Source organism: Coturnix japonica, chromosome 15, assembly GCF_001577835.2.
Source record: "Coturnix japonica isolate 7356 chromosome 15, Coturnix japonica 2.1, whole genome shotgun sequence".
Lineage (NCBI taxonomy): Eukaryota > Metazoa > Chordata > Aves > Galliformes > Phasianidae > Coturnix > Coturnix japonica.
This window is the reverse complement of record NC_029530.1, coordinates 71,603-87,999: the sequence shown is the minus strand read 5'-3', so window position 1 is coordinate 87,999 and position 16,397 is coordinate 71,603. Positions and strand designations below refer to the sequence as shown.

Sequence of the window (16,397 nt, the reverse complement as noted above, 5' to 3'; positions counted from 1 at the left end):
CCAGCCTCACAGACCCAGTGGCCCCAACCACATTTGAAGTGACATACAAATAGTAACATAACATCATCTCAGCACAAAACAGTGGTGACATGGTTTCTGCTAGTCTTAAACAGCCAAGTTTATGTGCATACTTGACTGTGAAACTTTACATACACCAATTTTTGCTCAAAGATTTTCCTCAAATATGAGCAAATAAGTACCTGCAAAGCCATAAAAGAAGTTCAACAAACAACAAACCAAGCAATCCAGCAGAGATCACTAGGCAAGGGAGGGATTTTGGCTGACGAAGTAAGTTTAGCAGTGTTTGGTTTAGAGAATGTTTACTTTGGGAGATACACAAAAAACTAGCATCAAAGTTCAGATTTAAAACTTGCCATTCCCCTCACTTGAGCTATTCAACACATCTTTTCCACAGTGGGACTTAAAGGTAAGCCTCATTCACATCCGTTATTTTAGGTAAATCTGACACAAATGCACATATACTGCATAGTATAGGAATGCTTTGTTTGTGTAGGTGGAGATGAGCACCAATTAAACTTTACTGAAGGTGAGAATTTAAAGTTGGGAACAGTACTGACAGCAAATTCTTGTATGGCAAAAGCAGAAAATATTTTTCAGTGGTTAATGGACAGAGAATGCCAGTCGAGAGAGAAAAAAAAAATAAAAAAATCACCTTTTTCTTTTCTGGGGGTGGGGGAAGTAATAAAAGAAAGATGAATTTATGAAGAAATGAGTTCTCCTGACTCAAGTCCTTTAATCACAATGTAAATCTTTCAAAATGCACCTTTTAGTGACCTTTCATCATTGTAAAGACAATTCATTTTTACATGGGATAATCACCCTTTTTTTAAGGTTTCAAGCTAATTACTTTGAGAGGAGAGTTCAGAAAATTAAGTCTTAGCTTAGTTACTTCGATCCTGTTAAGAGCCTGAAAAGTGCTGCAAGCAATGCTTTACAAATTTGTGCATCTATGCATTTTACTTCTACAGCTTCTTGGTCTATTTGCTAATTTGCAAAACATTTTACTCAACCTCTAAGTAAAATTTTACTTGCATCATATTCAACATTTTTTCCTACATTTTAAATCTTTGTGGGGTTTTTTTTGTTGTTTTTTTTTTTGTTGTTGTTTTTGTTGTTTTTTTTTCCTTTACTCAAACAAGTGCTGTGAACTGAAATTGATTTTATAAAATCACCAAATAACTTTCTAAAGAAGCACTGTCAAAAAATCAAGACCCTGGCATTCAGACACCCATTTTGCAGTGTCACCTGACACAGTTATTGTATGCTCGTGTATTGGTCTTTGATTACTGCAGGAAGAAATTAAACTTTTTAAGATTACTGTAATTACTGCAAGTCAGAATTATGGTGAAAACCTACCTCTTGTCAGATGAGTAAGGGTGACAGATTAAATTCAAATTATGTATCTAACATCAGTTCTTGATTTTGAAGTTGTGACAAAAAACAAAAACAAACAGCAATGCACTGCCCAGAGACAAAGAAGAGACCAAGCTCCTTTTTGGGAAAAAAAAAAGCAGGTTCTGCTGACATATACATATGTAAATATGTACATTAAATATTATTTTATATATATGTATATCAAATATTAATATGTATATTTAATGTGTACAGTAAGTGAAGATAGAAATCTATCATCATGGTAACACTAAGACTGGAGGAACAGTTACAGACATGAACTTAGAGGATTTCACACAATGAAGAAAACAAACAACTCTGCATATTGTGCAGTGCTGCATAAAAGTAGAAACTAAGTAAGAAGCAGATTCAAGAATCCAAACGGAAGAGGCAGACAGATGTACCACAGTTGTAAAAAGTGAGCACACCCATGGAGTAACACAGAAGAAAACAAACAGGCCAGAACATTTAAATACTTTACACGCTGCTGTCCCACTAATAGCATAGTGCAGATAAATGTCTACAGCCCAAACTTCCTTTTTTTTTCCTCCATCAAATTTCAGCAGCACTGTTCCAGAAATTCTCCTTTTTTTTTTTTTTTTTTTAAAATAACACAGTCAGTAAACATTTTAAACAATTCTATTTTACACATAAATACATCAGCGTATTTCAGGTAATTAATTTGTCATCACTGGAATATGTCAACCACTACTTAAGCAGGAACTCAACCAATTATCTAACAGGATGGAGACATTATGTATACAAGAATGGTCACCACTAAAACAGGTTACCTATCTACTTAAGACAGATAAATGCTGTCGAATAAAGTAACTGCAGACTTTGTGACTTGACAGAATCCACCGAAGACCTAAACTTACGGAACAGAAACAGACAAAATTCAATTACCCTCTTTCTTCCAACTTTGTTGTCTTCCAGGTTTTCAAAATGAAGTTCCTATTTCGTTTGCTTGCTGTGGCTGTCATCATAACCTCCACGTTTTGTGGAATCAAGGATTTCAGTGACCATTTTGAAAGCCTCAAAGATGCACATACACACGAAAATGGAACCTATGAAATGCCAGACCTACCACTGGAGTTCCACAGAGAAAACACTATCACCAATGACTTGATTCCTGAAGAGGAGGAGGAAGAGGATTATCTAGATCTTGACAAGATATTGGAAGATGACTACAGTGACATTATAGATGCTGCTCCACACATAGTTTCTGAAGTTCAGCAAGGAAATATTCTGGAACTTTTCCAAGGCAAAACCAGAATCCAACGTCTTAATATCCTCAATGCAAACTTTGGCTTCAACCTTTATCGTAGTGTAGCAGACAAAGCCAACTCCTCAGACAATATTCTCATGGCTCCTGTTGGTATTTCCACTGCAATGGCTATGATTTCCCTGGGTCTGAAGGGTCAAACTCAGCAGGAAGTATTATCTGTTCTTGGCTTTGAAGACTTCATTAATGCCAGCACTAAATACGAGCTCATGACTGTACATAACCTCTTTCGGAAACTCACTCACCGGCTCTTCAGGCGCAATTTTGGTTATACTCTGAGATCTGTCAATGATCTTTATATTCGAAAGGACTTTTCTATTCTTAATGATTTCAGAAACAATATGAAAACATACTACTTTGCTGATGCCCAACCAGCTGATTTTTCAGATCCTAACTTCATAACCAAAACCAATCAACGCATCTTGAAGCTGACCAAAGGATTAATAAAGGAAGCTCTTGTGAATGTAAATCCCACAACACTTATGATGATTCTTAACTGCCTTTACTTCAAAGGTAAGCAACCCCAGACTAAACTTAAATAGACTCTATAGCTCAAAATAGACAACTAATTCTCTCTACAAAAACACTATTATTAACCCCTTAGTTTGCATGTTTCTGTAACACATCAATGTTTTAGTTATGCCCTGAAATCATCACATATTGTAGTAGGACAGCAAGAACTTAGACAAATGCTTGTTGTCTAAAAGTGAGACTACAAAACATACATATGCAGAGTAGCCTCAGAAAGCATGGATTCTGTAGGAGTCTTTTGTACTGAGGAAGTACTTTATGTGCAAGTTAATAGATTCAGTTGTACTTCAGGTTACTGACTTCACTGAAACTGCAGCGGTTGATTTCGGTTAAAACATTTAACATTCCTGAAGTATTAAGTATTCAAAGGAACGACTACAAAGACTTAAAGTACATATTTTTTATGTGATCAGATTGCAGTCCTTGTCAGGGAGTCTGTTCAGAGGGCTGAAGACAATAATCAAAACATTCTTCTAAAATTAAAAAAAGAACACATTCACTTCTTGGAGTGTTTCAGAAATTCAGCATGGCCTGTCTGCTGCCATGAGCTCCTACCTGCTCTATGCTCCATTATATACTGAACAATAAGAAATAAAAATATATACACAATATTAACTTTAATATTAATTCTTATTTTCAATTTCTTTACACTTCAGTTTACCATCTGTGGTGAGATTTTCAACTTTGGCTATTTGCCTCAGGTTGAAAGTTCACAATTTTTACTTTATTATATTACTATATTAAATGAGGAAAAAAAAAAAAAAAAAAAGACAGGAGGTGCAAGCAAAAGGGGAACTGAGGAAAAAGTCAAAACCTGTTACTGACTGTGTAAGATGAAATCTGATACAAGTAAAGTAGCGCATCAGGAGGGAAAGAGACATTACCACAAACTGATAGCAGGGTTTTTGAGTACAACATACTGCTTTCCATAAAGGAGTTTCCTTTCTCTCATTATGTCCCTGCTTCCTGAAAACACATACTTAAAGTCTCTCTTCAATCTGTATTCCCAGCATTTGATTTTCCAACAGTGTTCTTCCAGCTTTACACAAGGAACCTTTTTCACTTGCTTGCAAGGCATTAATTGCCTTGAATAATGTTGCTTTCCTCTTTAAAAGACCTGAAGCTGTCAATGAGCATAAAATCCAAATAATCCCTATTTCAAAATACCATCAGAAATAAAAACATTTGTATCCTTAAATACATATCTGATGATAATTACTTGTCATAACAAAAGTGTAGATTTACTATCCATTAAAATACCCAGGAAAATAATAAAATTAAAAAAAAAAAAGGATTACACAAAACAGATGCATTATTTTTCATGATGTAGTCGTATTTTAGAACAAGACATTTTAAATGTGTACTGTGAAATGAGTAAGCGCTTGCACTATCTCAAAAAACTCTTCTGCGGAGTCTTGTTAGTATGAGTTACCACTGTATCTGCTGCTGAGGATTGTAATTGCTAACTCATAAAACAAAAAGCAATCAATTCCATATTGAGATGTCTTATCTTACAGTAACAGTCTCCTGGTAATTCCGTTTCAAGTGAAATAACTTTTCAAAAGCAGGTTCTACTCCTTGTGTACCCAGTCCTTTGAGAAATCACTACATTTTGTCCTCATCTTTCAAAGTACAACATTTATGCTGTTTGTGTCACTGCAAACAAGCTGTACTTAGCCTTCAAAGCCAAGAAACCTTTGTGTATTCTCGTGTATACAGAGAGGCTCAATACAAGAGTCATTGAGCAACAGTATAGCTCCAGATACCAAGAACTCTTAAATTTCTCCTATGCAAAATCCATCAAGAATTAATTGGAAGCTACTCAGTCTTAGTAAGAAAAAAGTTTTATCTTGGGTAGGTATCCAGCATACATCTGAGACCTATTCTCTGCTCCTCCTATCAGTAGGAGCCAGTTATTTTAGCCATGGTAGACCACAGCAGCTTTTGATGACTGAAAAATTTTAACAGGTTCAAAATTGCGTCTAGTCGTGGATACAAGGAAAAAAAACAAAACAAAAAAAAACCCCTACTAGTGAAGACAACTGATTGGTTCTGTCACCCAGATGGAATCCAAAACATCATCCTGGGAGGATTTTAAAGTTAATAAAGTTGGCACAGTGCCAACTGGAAGACTACATGCTTCCTGTTGGAGAAATAGTATGTTATACCAAGACAAACACACTCACCAATGTTAATCCAAGAGAAAGTTTTCAGCTCCCCTCTTTTACTAGGAAGAGCTGATAGACTGCTCCCGTCCCTTAGGAGACAACAGAACTGCTGAAGCTCCCATAACCCTTAAAGGCTTTGAGTCATTACCTAGACCCATGCCTGTGCATTCTGCTCCCTGAAGAAAACCAGACAATGCTTTCTCCTGACAACTGAGGCAATTTAATCCATTTTATATTCCCTTCTCTTCAGAATAACTACAGTCTGACGATCACTTTTGACTGCTCCTAACACATCAAGAAAACATCAGAATGAAAGTCATGCTCGAGGCTTTTTGTTACCACACAGTCAACTTAAAAGTCAAATTAAGGGGCTCAGAATCATTTACGTCTACTTTGAAAGGCTAAAGTTAAGTCTGTAGTCTATCTACACAGTTGCAGTCATACTCCCCACATATTTGCTTGCCAATGACAACCTAAAATCCAAAACTTCAACAGGAAGTACCAGTAGTCCTATCTCCACTACAAAATTCTAGTTTTGTCTGTCTTTTAAGAATGCTCTTAACAGAGCTACAGCTCTAAAGAGAATAAAGTACAACTGCTTTAAAAGGCACTATTTTTTTTTTTATTTTGTGTGTCTGGTTGGTTTTGGTTTTGTTTCTCTGTTTTTCTTCTTTTGATTTGTTTATTAAAATAACAATCAATAAATATTTTGGAAACCAAATGAATCTACACCATCAGGGTTTGAATCATTTTCTCAGCTGCAAAATGTGTTGAATTGCATTCTTTGAGAATAAATTACATGACCAAAAGCATGCTGAAATTGAATCAAACGGGATCGTACAATTAACCAGTAAACATTCAAACTATTCAGAATGTCTTAAGAAGGTATTTTTATTGGCTTGGACTGATTACGTCAAGATAATGCCTTCAGCATATTATCTTTGAAATACTGTGCAAAATGAAAACAGCTATTACATAGCTTGATACATTAATAACATGGCTGATGCAATGTCAAGTGGTTTACATCTGATTATATCTTTTAATTTCTAGATTCCTGATAGAAGAGAAGGGCACACAAAGCCCTTTCACATACCCAGTTCATGTTTTACCTCTGTAATTCAGAACATTAAGATCATATGAATATTAAGCTGGAAATTTTAAAGACAAATCTTACCAAGTTGCATTAAAACTTGTGTTCTCATTCTGGCTTAATTAAAATTAACATTCACCTATAGCAAGTCCAAATTCACATGAATGAAAGTATAACGTATACTGTTACTCTGGGAATATTTTTCTAAATAAGGATATTTGCTTTTTTTTGTTGTTGTTTATCTCTCTTCTGCATTACCAGGAACGTGGGAGAACAAGTTTCCGGTGGAAATGACAACCAAGAGAAGTTTTCGACTGAATGAAAAGCAAACAATAAAAGTTCCTATGATGCAGACTAAAGGGAACTTCCTAGCTGCTGCAGACCCTGAGCTGGACTGTGGTGTGATCCAGCTCCCATTTGTGGGGAACATCAGTATGCTGATTGTACTTCCACACAAGCTTTCTGGCATGAAAGCCCTAGAAAAGCAAATAACCCCTCAGGTGGTGGAAAAATGGCAGAAGAGCATGACAAACAGGTATCTGCAGAAAAATAAGTTTTGTTAAAGCCTTACTATACATTCCTGGTCATATTGACAAGGGAAAGTAGGCAGCATAGAAGATAACATACTTTGACTTAAAGCATTCAGCTCAAGCTTAATGCAACTTTTATAGGTGTGACAAATCACCAGCTACGAACCCCAGAAAATTTCAGTTCATTATAAGCACACTCAATCACATGACAAAATGCTCAGAGCCTATATACTATATGCACAACCGAAGTAAAACATCATGTCATGCTGACAAACTAATAGTATGTTAATTAGTAAGAACAAAGCTTAAAAATTATTAATACCTAATTTGTAACAGTAAAAGCATGGTACAAGTTCTTGTATTATTTGTGCCCTACTTTTTAAAACAAATACATAGCAAAGAAATTATGCAAAAATGTGTTTTCTCAACAACTTTCTGCGTTTTTTGTTTTTATTTTTACTAGAACCAGAGAAGTAGTTCTGCCTAAATTTAAGCTCGAGAAAAACTACAACTTGATTGGTTTTCTGAAATCCATGGGAATAGAAGAGCTGTTCAGTGAAAATGGCAACTACTGTGGTGTATCAGAAGAGAAAGTCTCCATTGACAGAGTATTTATACTTCTCCTTGCCTTCACCTCCTTTCTGATTAAGTGATAGCATCTGAAAACAAAGCACCATAGTAATAATTCAGAGTTTAATAATCTAAAATATTATTTTATATAGTCTTTCTTGGAAGACATAGCGGGGGTTGTGGGATTCTCTGTATGTCCTTGCCTTTTTTTTTTTCCTTAAGATAAATATGTTTAATTAGACGTCAAACTTACGGAAAGTGTTTTGATTGATAGGTCTGTCAGAAACAGGGCTACTCAGAAGCCAAGCCCAAACAATTGCTGCCTCATGGGAGCTACAAGTAGGGGTGTCACAAAAAAGCCATGAGCAGGACATGGCTTCGTTGGGAGGGAGAAGGCTTTGAGCACATCATTAGCGTATAATGAGATCCTCCTTTTTTATTTAATTTTTCACAGTTCAATCATCAAGGCACAATAACTGTGAATGAGGAAGGCACAGAAGCTGGAGCAATAACCAACGTTGGATTCATGCCTCTTTCTACTCAGATTCGCTTTATTGTTGACCGTCCCTTTTTGTTTCTGATCTATGAACATCGTACCAGTTGTCTTCTATTCATGGGTAGAGTTGTCAACCCTGCCAAGCCTTAAAGCAGAGACCACGACCAATGTATAATTATGCATTAATATATCATAGAAGTATCACAAAAGGCAATTTTCTTGTCATATTAGATAATACAAAAGCCATTGGTATTATATCAAGTATGTATAAGAAGTTCTATGTGAATGGACTCGATAGCAGATGATTTGACTGCAGTGTTAGTACAATGTATCAATACCGGTATATTAAGAAATATCTCAAAGTAACTTACTCTGTGTTTTACTTATTTCACTCTATAAAATGTAATCAATAAAATATGAAGACTATCTGGATTCTTGAAGTTCAGATCTAAGTTTTATTGTTGGAATACCTATTCATAATAAATAGGAATAAGAAAATCCTATGTACCTGACTGGCATTAGAAATTTATGTCTCTCCTGCATACTTTTACATACTTTAATAACAGCAGGTGCCAGGGTTCTTGCTTTTGCTTGCACTATTTAACATTCAGCAAACCATGCTACTGACCATGAATTTTACAGGTCAGCAGAACAAAGAGGAGACAGCATCTTGGTGGAATTAAATCTTAATGGATCCACTACCTTTCCCCAGTCTGACTTAGTTGGTTTCAACACAGTTCTCTGATCTCCACCCATAGAAGCAATTTCAGAGTTAGGACAAACAGGTAACTCCTTAGAATACCTTATGTATTGTGTGCAGCTAGCAAAATGGTCTTTTGATCAGTTCAATGTCACCTAATTTTCTCTACAAAAATTGATTTATAGCAATCACAGTGCTAGTTAAGAATTCAGATGCAATCTCCATGCTTAATTCAACAGACAAAACCTTTCAAGTCACGCACTTAGACTGTAAACAAGTTTGTTCCACATCTGAAAAAGTGAAGATTTGCCTGCACACTGTAAAATATTACTACCAACCTGGTATCAGGAACAGAGTTACACCTTACATACAAGTTACTAAAGCCCCTGAACATGCCCATGTCATACACCTTCCTTTGCATCTTAACTTCTAAAACATGTGTCTTTCAGACCAGTGATTTTTTTTTTGTTATATCCAATATCAAATATCATATAAATCTAAGTATATTTGTATTACAAATTTCCCTAATGTTAACAAAAAGCTGCAAAAAGAAGCCATAAACTAACACTTAAAACAGTTTAAGGAGTAAGACAGCTCTTTAGAAGGTGTTTTTCAGTATTAACTTACTGATTGCATGTTACTGACATTTGTAATTTTTCCATCTACTACATTTATTTGCCCCATACATAAAGTCATTTTTAACAGAATAGCCAAAAAAATTAACATCAAACTAAAAACCCAGATGCTTCTATTTCTAGCTTACGCTGTGCTTATTCAAAAGTCAACACTAGGAACATACTTCTTTGCACTAAAGTTTCACTACACATATCATTATAGTTTATGTAAACATTTCACCTTGTTTATTTATATTAAAAAGAATAAATATTCACATCCCAAGTATAATCAGTGTATCACAGATTAAATGAGCTAGAGGATCTGATCTTTTTCCTCTTGTCTCTGCAACCTAAGCAACCAGAATTATTCAAGGAAAGATGTCAAGCATAAAAGCAAATCAGCTACTGCTCAATCCCACGCTCTTCATACATTGTGCAAGAAAGTCAAATATTTGCTTCAACAACCATAATGTAACCATTAACTCTTGCTACATATTCTGGCACTGACTCTATTTAAAGGTCACATTAGTTAAGGAAAATGCAGTTTTCACTGGAAAATGCAGTTTTTTAGGAAAAAAAAAATACATTAATAAGAATGTGAAACAAAACTAGTTCCATAAGTTTTACATTAAGTCTCTAACAAAACACTAATCTTTCTTTTTTTGCCTCCATTATGTAAGGAATGATCTTGCACTATAATCAGTGATGACACTACCAATCGCTTAACTGATAAGTCAAAAATACTACCCTCTAGATTATACATCTCAACATAAGATCTGCTACTTCATTCAAAAGCTAAGCAGCTATTGAATAGTAACCTGAGACATTTACAAATTCATTTCTGCAAATCTAGGATTTGGTTATGTTGGAAACTGATGCAAGAAATGTAGGAAGGTTCTAGGTAATCAGTGCTAATTTAGGGCTCTCTTCCTGGAGAAATTACAGTAAACACTGTGAGTGCAAAATATGAAAAGCATGATCTCCTTAACAGATGTACAGCAAATTACAAATAGGCATGCTTATTGCATGTATATAGTACATTTTCCTCCTTTATTCCACTAGCTGTGCAAAAAATATGCCACAGAAAATTTCAACTTCATGAGGGGGGAAGCAGCCTGATGCTCTTTGTCTTCTAGTAAGCTTGTCTGGATCTTTGATATCTAGAAGTTCTGTAGAAACTACAGTTAGTTGACTAGTCCTCCTGACCTGGGAATCCAGCTTGGGCGTAAACTTTTTGTTAGGAACCTATTAAGGTCACAGACTACTTTTTGGACGGATTAGAAGTCACACCTCATTAAAACAAACAAACAAAAACATTTAGATGGAACAAGAAACAGATAAACAGAAGATGTGAGCCTGGAATGGCCACCAGAATCCTAGAATTCTATCAACATGATAGCCAATTACAGTTTCAGGACAGACAGGATAACTGATAACACTTCCTTCCCCAACATCTCCTTTTTAAGAAGCAGAATTTGCAGCACTGTCAAACTAGGATTTATTTTAATTTTTGGTCTTCACTTTTTCTCTAGGCATTTTTTATTTAGGTAAGTGCTATTTATTACACTGCACACCTAACGTTAGTGTTTTGTTTTGTTTTTTAAATTCACAGTTAAATTATTAACTATACTGCTGCACACTGGATGCCTGTACATTAGCTCACTAGCTGTTAATCAAACCATTTGACTTTGCAACAGTACTGATACTGAATATAAGTGAGAAAAATTATTCAGTTACCCAACTGGGTACTTACCACAGCAATAACAGGAATAAGCACACCAAGATTCCCTGCGCTACTGGAAGCCTGGAAAAGAAGAAGGAAATTATTACCAAAAACCTCTGCGAAAATACTTTGAATACTTGCTAGATGACAAGAATCAAGAATTCAAGAATCAAGCATTCCAATTGCCTAGATCTGCGCTCTAATTCCAGGACAAAAATACATTCTTATTTTTAAGGACATTCAATTTTATGAAGTGTCCATGTAAAAATGTGGTTTTACTGCATGAAACTGAAAAAAAAAAAACAATTCAAACAAACCAAAAACATGAACAATTATCTTACTTTCAGTGCTGGTCCTTTTTCACTTGCTCTCTCACTAGCCCTCTTTCCTTCTAGCCCAAGTTGAACGAACAGTTCCAGCAAGTTCATCAGCAGTTCATCCACAAGGTGCTCTCCTTGAATGTTAGCAGCAATGTTAGCTAGGGCATTAATGACTGCTAAGGAACAGTGTCTGAGAAAAAAGGAAAAAGAAGTTATGAACAAGCGACCTCTCAATACAGACTTCTCTAACTTCAGTCCTTTCCTAGTAATGCTGACCAGTAATTCTTTTATTAAAACCGCTATAGCCACTATTTAAATGAAAAATCATTTGTCAGCTTTGTCTGTGAATGTTGCATTGTTGTTTTTGTCACTGCCAAGAAGAAATTACTTTCTTGTAGCAGATATGACTACAGACAAAAACAGCAGAGGGCTGTTATTCCGCATAGTATTAGCATTCATTTAAGGGACACAACTAAGTCTTACCTGTATCCATGATCCTTATAATCTTTTGTGGCAGAGTAAACAACTGAACTTGCTTTAACACTGATTTGCTGAAACAGATTCCACACCTCCTGATATATATATTGCTATAAAACAAATAAAAATACTAATTAGAGCTTATTGAATACTATGCCTCAGCTATGATGAATGACCCTGTAAAGTACAGTTGTAAGCATTACAAAAGTTCTTCAAGTACATACTTGTAACCTGAACAATAGCTTCAGCTTCTAAAGAACACACAGTTAAACTATTTTCATTAGTGATTTTCACTGCTTGGATGTTTACTTAATTGCTTTAAAAGTACGTACTTACAAGACTTCAAAAGCTAACCACTGATATGAAAACCAATAGCATGCACCTGTTGGGGATGCAGGCCAAGTTTAGAAACTACTTCTAAAAACATGGAATTCATTTTTTAAACTTTCAGAATCTTCTGTAGGGACTAATCTTGTTTACAGACACAGCAGTCTTGCACATTATTATTTAGCTTTTCTTTTATGATGTCTCTGAGACCAGGACTGCAGAAGCATGCACAAGTTAAGAAAACCTTTCAAAACAATTCTTGCAGATGCAGTTTCTAAAGGAAACTAAAGGAAAAAGATTATAAACCAGAACTCTTTTGACCAGTTCTTTCCTTACATTTCCAGTGATGACCAAGCAACCCAGCTGGTCAATGATAAGTACATCAAGATTAGAAGGTGGCTGGCAGAACTTCTGCTGTAAGATCTGTAGGATGGGTTCCATCATTTTCGGTGTATCCCTCAGTGCCACTGCAATGTGCCCAAGAGCACGAATTGTGTGGTCAGGAATCAAATGAGCTTCCCTGTTATAAGACAAACAAAAAAAACCCCACCCAGTCACATGTGCAGTTGTCCAGCATAAGCCCTCAAAACAGGGTACATTCCATATAAGAAACAATTGGTATACTAAATTTAAGCATCATTAAACTTTACTGTTGCCCTCTACACACCCTCATCATTTAGCATTAGAGACATAAACACGCAAATTTAAAAACAAACAAACAAAAAACAAACAGAAACCAGAACCGATAAATGCACTACGCAAGAACCTGTTTGTAAACTGCTCTAGAAACAATAAAGGAGGTAAATGTGACATGCAAAGCATTATTAAGACAAGATGGTTTGGCCAGCTACTGTACAACTTACCCTCACTCGTCTCAGACATTCAATTCAAAGATAATGCTGCCAGAACTTACATCTTAGAATAAGTTTCAGGCTGGTTAAGTGAAAGAATAACTGGCTTTATAACTAACAGCTTACTTATCACTCTCTTGTGAGATGTACAGTCGGTTAGACAAACTGGCAAGAAAGGCTTCAACAATCACTGAATCTATAGTCAAGCCAGCTTTCAAGCACCTGAAATAAAAACAGAGAACATGATACACCAGATAGAGGAAAAACAACAAAAAACCCACAAATATTTCAGTTTGTACAACTGTTCATGAGCACCAGGAATAAGGAAGAAGAGTCTAAGAACAAACTGTTTAGAAATACTACAGATTTATTTAAAAAAAAAACAAACTGGAACTTCTGCTACTGTTTTATCCAGCAACAAAGATGGGAACACGTAAAAAAAAGATAAATTTAGAATCACTTAGATTTGCTTAGCACGCTCAAATCCTTGTCTCTGATCACCAACGTTATGTCTTCCCAAGAGAATAACAATCATCAGAGGAAACAAAAGCCTGGCTGAGCATCAAGATATGAATAGCATGAGATCCACACTGGGAAGCATAACAATGAAACTAAGTGACCGTTTTGAATTCAGGACACATGCAGAATCAAGGGGTTGTCTAAAGAAAAACAAGGTCATAACAGAAGAGGGCAACACTTCTTTATAACGCTGTGCAGTGCCTTCTAAATGGTCCCAGTACTTTTCCTGCTAGGGAAAGAGAAAATACATTCCAAATGGCATACATCTCCTCTGTTATCACACACTTCTTACCTGCAGATATTATCTATGGCAATGTCACGAAGCTGCTCATACATGGATGGCTGACTTTTCTTGCCAGGCATCACATTTAGAGTGGACTCCGAATGCTCACTGGTTACGCTAATCTTGATGTCATTAGCACCTACTACAAACACAGCACAGGAATCATTACTATCCAAAACATCGTTCCCCCACCTCCTGTGACATGAACTCACAGCAAGCATAAAGCAGGCTACCTGACAATTCAAAGATCAGCTAAAGAAATTTGAAACTGCGTTCACTACCTTGCCAAGTTATCACTGTATTTAATTATTCCTAAATTTACTCACCTGCAGTTCTCACTTTATCTGTTCTGCTTTTGCATTAACAAGTAATTTATATTGTACACTTTCTTTTGGGAAATAATAACTTGATATTACAATTGAAAAACAATTGAAAAACAACAATAAACATGCCATCAAATATCCTCCTAATGTGTTGAATCCACAGATCATATTTACTCATTGTCTTTCACCAACACTGCACAGAAAAACCTGCTCAATGTTGGTCATTAGGCAAAAGTTTCCTTGACAATTTTAATACCACTTTAATGTCTTTCAAGTCTAGAGCAATGCGATTCCTCATGGCTGTCAAACCAGGAAAACAATATTTTCCATGGCAACCCAAAAATCACGAGCCACTTTCTCCAAGATTAACACTGAAAACAAACCTGAAAAGGCTAACAGTTTTATGGATTAAAAAGCCAATTCACAACACTTGCTCACTAGTATGTGCAAGCGCATCCTACTGCATACAAAAGCTGATTCACTGTGTGACCAAAAAGTATCAAAGTACAGCCAACATGTTTGCACACTCAGTTATAATTTGCCTTATGAAGTTCACATCCTTTCATCCACTTTATCTTAGTTACGTGCTGTAATGCCATAGTACAGTAGAAAGTACAGCAATAATAGCAGGGTGGCAAAGTCCTAGGCTGCAGCAAGTGAGGATGAGCCCAAGTACAGCAGCTGTGGACATAGAAACAAAGTAAAAAAACTGCTTATCTTTGGTAGGCCTCAGGTAAGCAGGGATCTCCAGCAAGATCCCCTTAACTCCACTGCCAACCTTGAATGATGTCTGGGAAGGGGTGGATCCTGGCTCCACCCCTTCCAGTCTCTGATGTGCAGTGCATGCACTTGAGCTCCTCTGGGCTCGCCCTGGCTTTCCACCATGTGCTCCATCACTGCTATAGGCTGCGACTTTGTATTTCTGCTACACATGCTAATACAAATGTAACACTCAACATGCAAACTGAAAGTAACTATTCTCTGCTTATCAGCACACGCTACACAATAGCACAGTATTTCAAACACACTTGTTTTTCTTGATCAAGAACACAATTCTTTAGTTTTACTTTAAGTTTCATACAAAATAAACCAACATCACCAATAAGTTTGTCATAAGATGCACATAATATAGGGCTCAATAATGCAGATTCACACTACAAAGGCTCTCAAGAACTTTTGCCCTATCTGTTTTAACAACACAGGCACAGTGATGCTGCTCAAAAGATAAAAATTAGTTGTACAAATGCTGTTATCTCAACTGATGGATACACTTCTATCCCAATCTGCATTCCTCCTCTCTATCTCAAAAAAAAAAAAAAAAACAAAAAAAAAAACAGTAATTCATCTCTATTTCCCCCCTATAGATGCATCATCACACAAAACATCTAAAAGCCTCAATAAGCCATAAAGTTGCAAAATAATAACTAGCATATCCCTTCTAACACAGCCTTTCCCTCCCCACCCCATCCAATTACCTGTGTGATATTGACTATGATACTTGTAAAGTTTCACAAGCACTGGGGAAGGTATCACAAGAAAGTCTCTCAAAGATGGGTTGACAGAATGAACCACAACAGGGAACCTCTCACATAAACGACCTAGACCCTAGAAACAAAAAAGGAAAAAAGTGAAATTATTTGAATATAGCAGCATGGGTTTTTATATCAACTGTAAGCTTGCAACATCAGCACAACACAGGAAAAGACAGTTCTGAAGTATTCAATTTTTAGCGGAAGACCTAGATGTTTCATAGAATGACTTAGGTTGGGGGGGACCTCAAAGATCAAGCTCTAACCCCCCTGCCGCATGCAGGGCCACCAACCTTCAAATCTAATACTAGACCTCAAGTCTTTAATTATTTAAAATTATTTGAGAGTGTATAATGCCAGTCAACTCTTGCTGCCTTCTTCATAGTTAAGCTCACAGGAGGCACATGAAATGTGTTGCATGCTCTAAAAAATAAAGTTACTAGACAAGTTCCAACATGTAAAGAATTCTAATAATTTCCTACCTCAATTCTGGAAAATAACACATTTGTAAGAAAGTGTACAACAAGATGACATGAAAATTAGAATAACCAGATCTTGAATATCAGTAATTCACTCAACCCAGTTTATGTAACAGATTACAATACTATTTTAGAAACAAAATACCAGTTCAAAACACTCAATATTACT

At 36.0% G+C, this 16,397-nt stretch overlaps 2 protein-coding genes across 2 annotated transcripts in view; one reads left to right on the top strand and one right to left on the bottom strand.

Moving 5' to 3' along the window:
• The window catches only part of PI4KA (phosphatidylinositol 4-kinase alpha), a 51,536-nt gene that overhangs the window by 24,571 nt on the left and 10,568 nt on the right, over positions 1–16,397 (bottom strand). Inside the window, 7 exon segments of the mRNA XM_015877547.2 lie at positions 11,151–11,201; positions 11,462–11,630; positions 11,924–12,027; positions 12,581–12,764; positions 13,222–13,317; positions 13,907–14,039; positions 15,696–15,825. Of these exon segments, the coding sequence (XP_015733033.1) occupies positions 11,151–11,201; positions 11,462–11,630; positions 11,924–12,027; positions 12,581–12,764; positions 13,222–13,317; positions 13,907–14,039; positions 15,696–15,825 (867 nt within the window).
• Positions 302–8,523, top strand: SERPIND1 (serpin family D member 1). Its single transcript, XM_015877543.2, has 5 exons — positions 302–427; positions 2,350–3,211; positions 6,749–7,022; positions 7,481–7,625; positions 8,042–8,523. Exons 2-5 carry the CDS (start codon positions 2,359–2,361, stop codon positions 8,231–8,233), a joined length of 1,464 nt encoding a protein of 487 aa, XP_015733029.1. The 5' UTR covers positions 302–427; positions 2,350–2,358; the 3' UTR covers positions 8,234–8,523.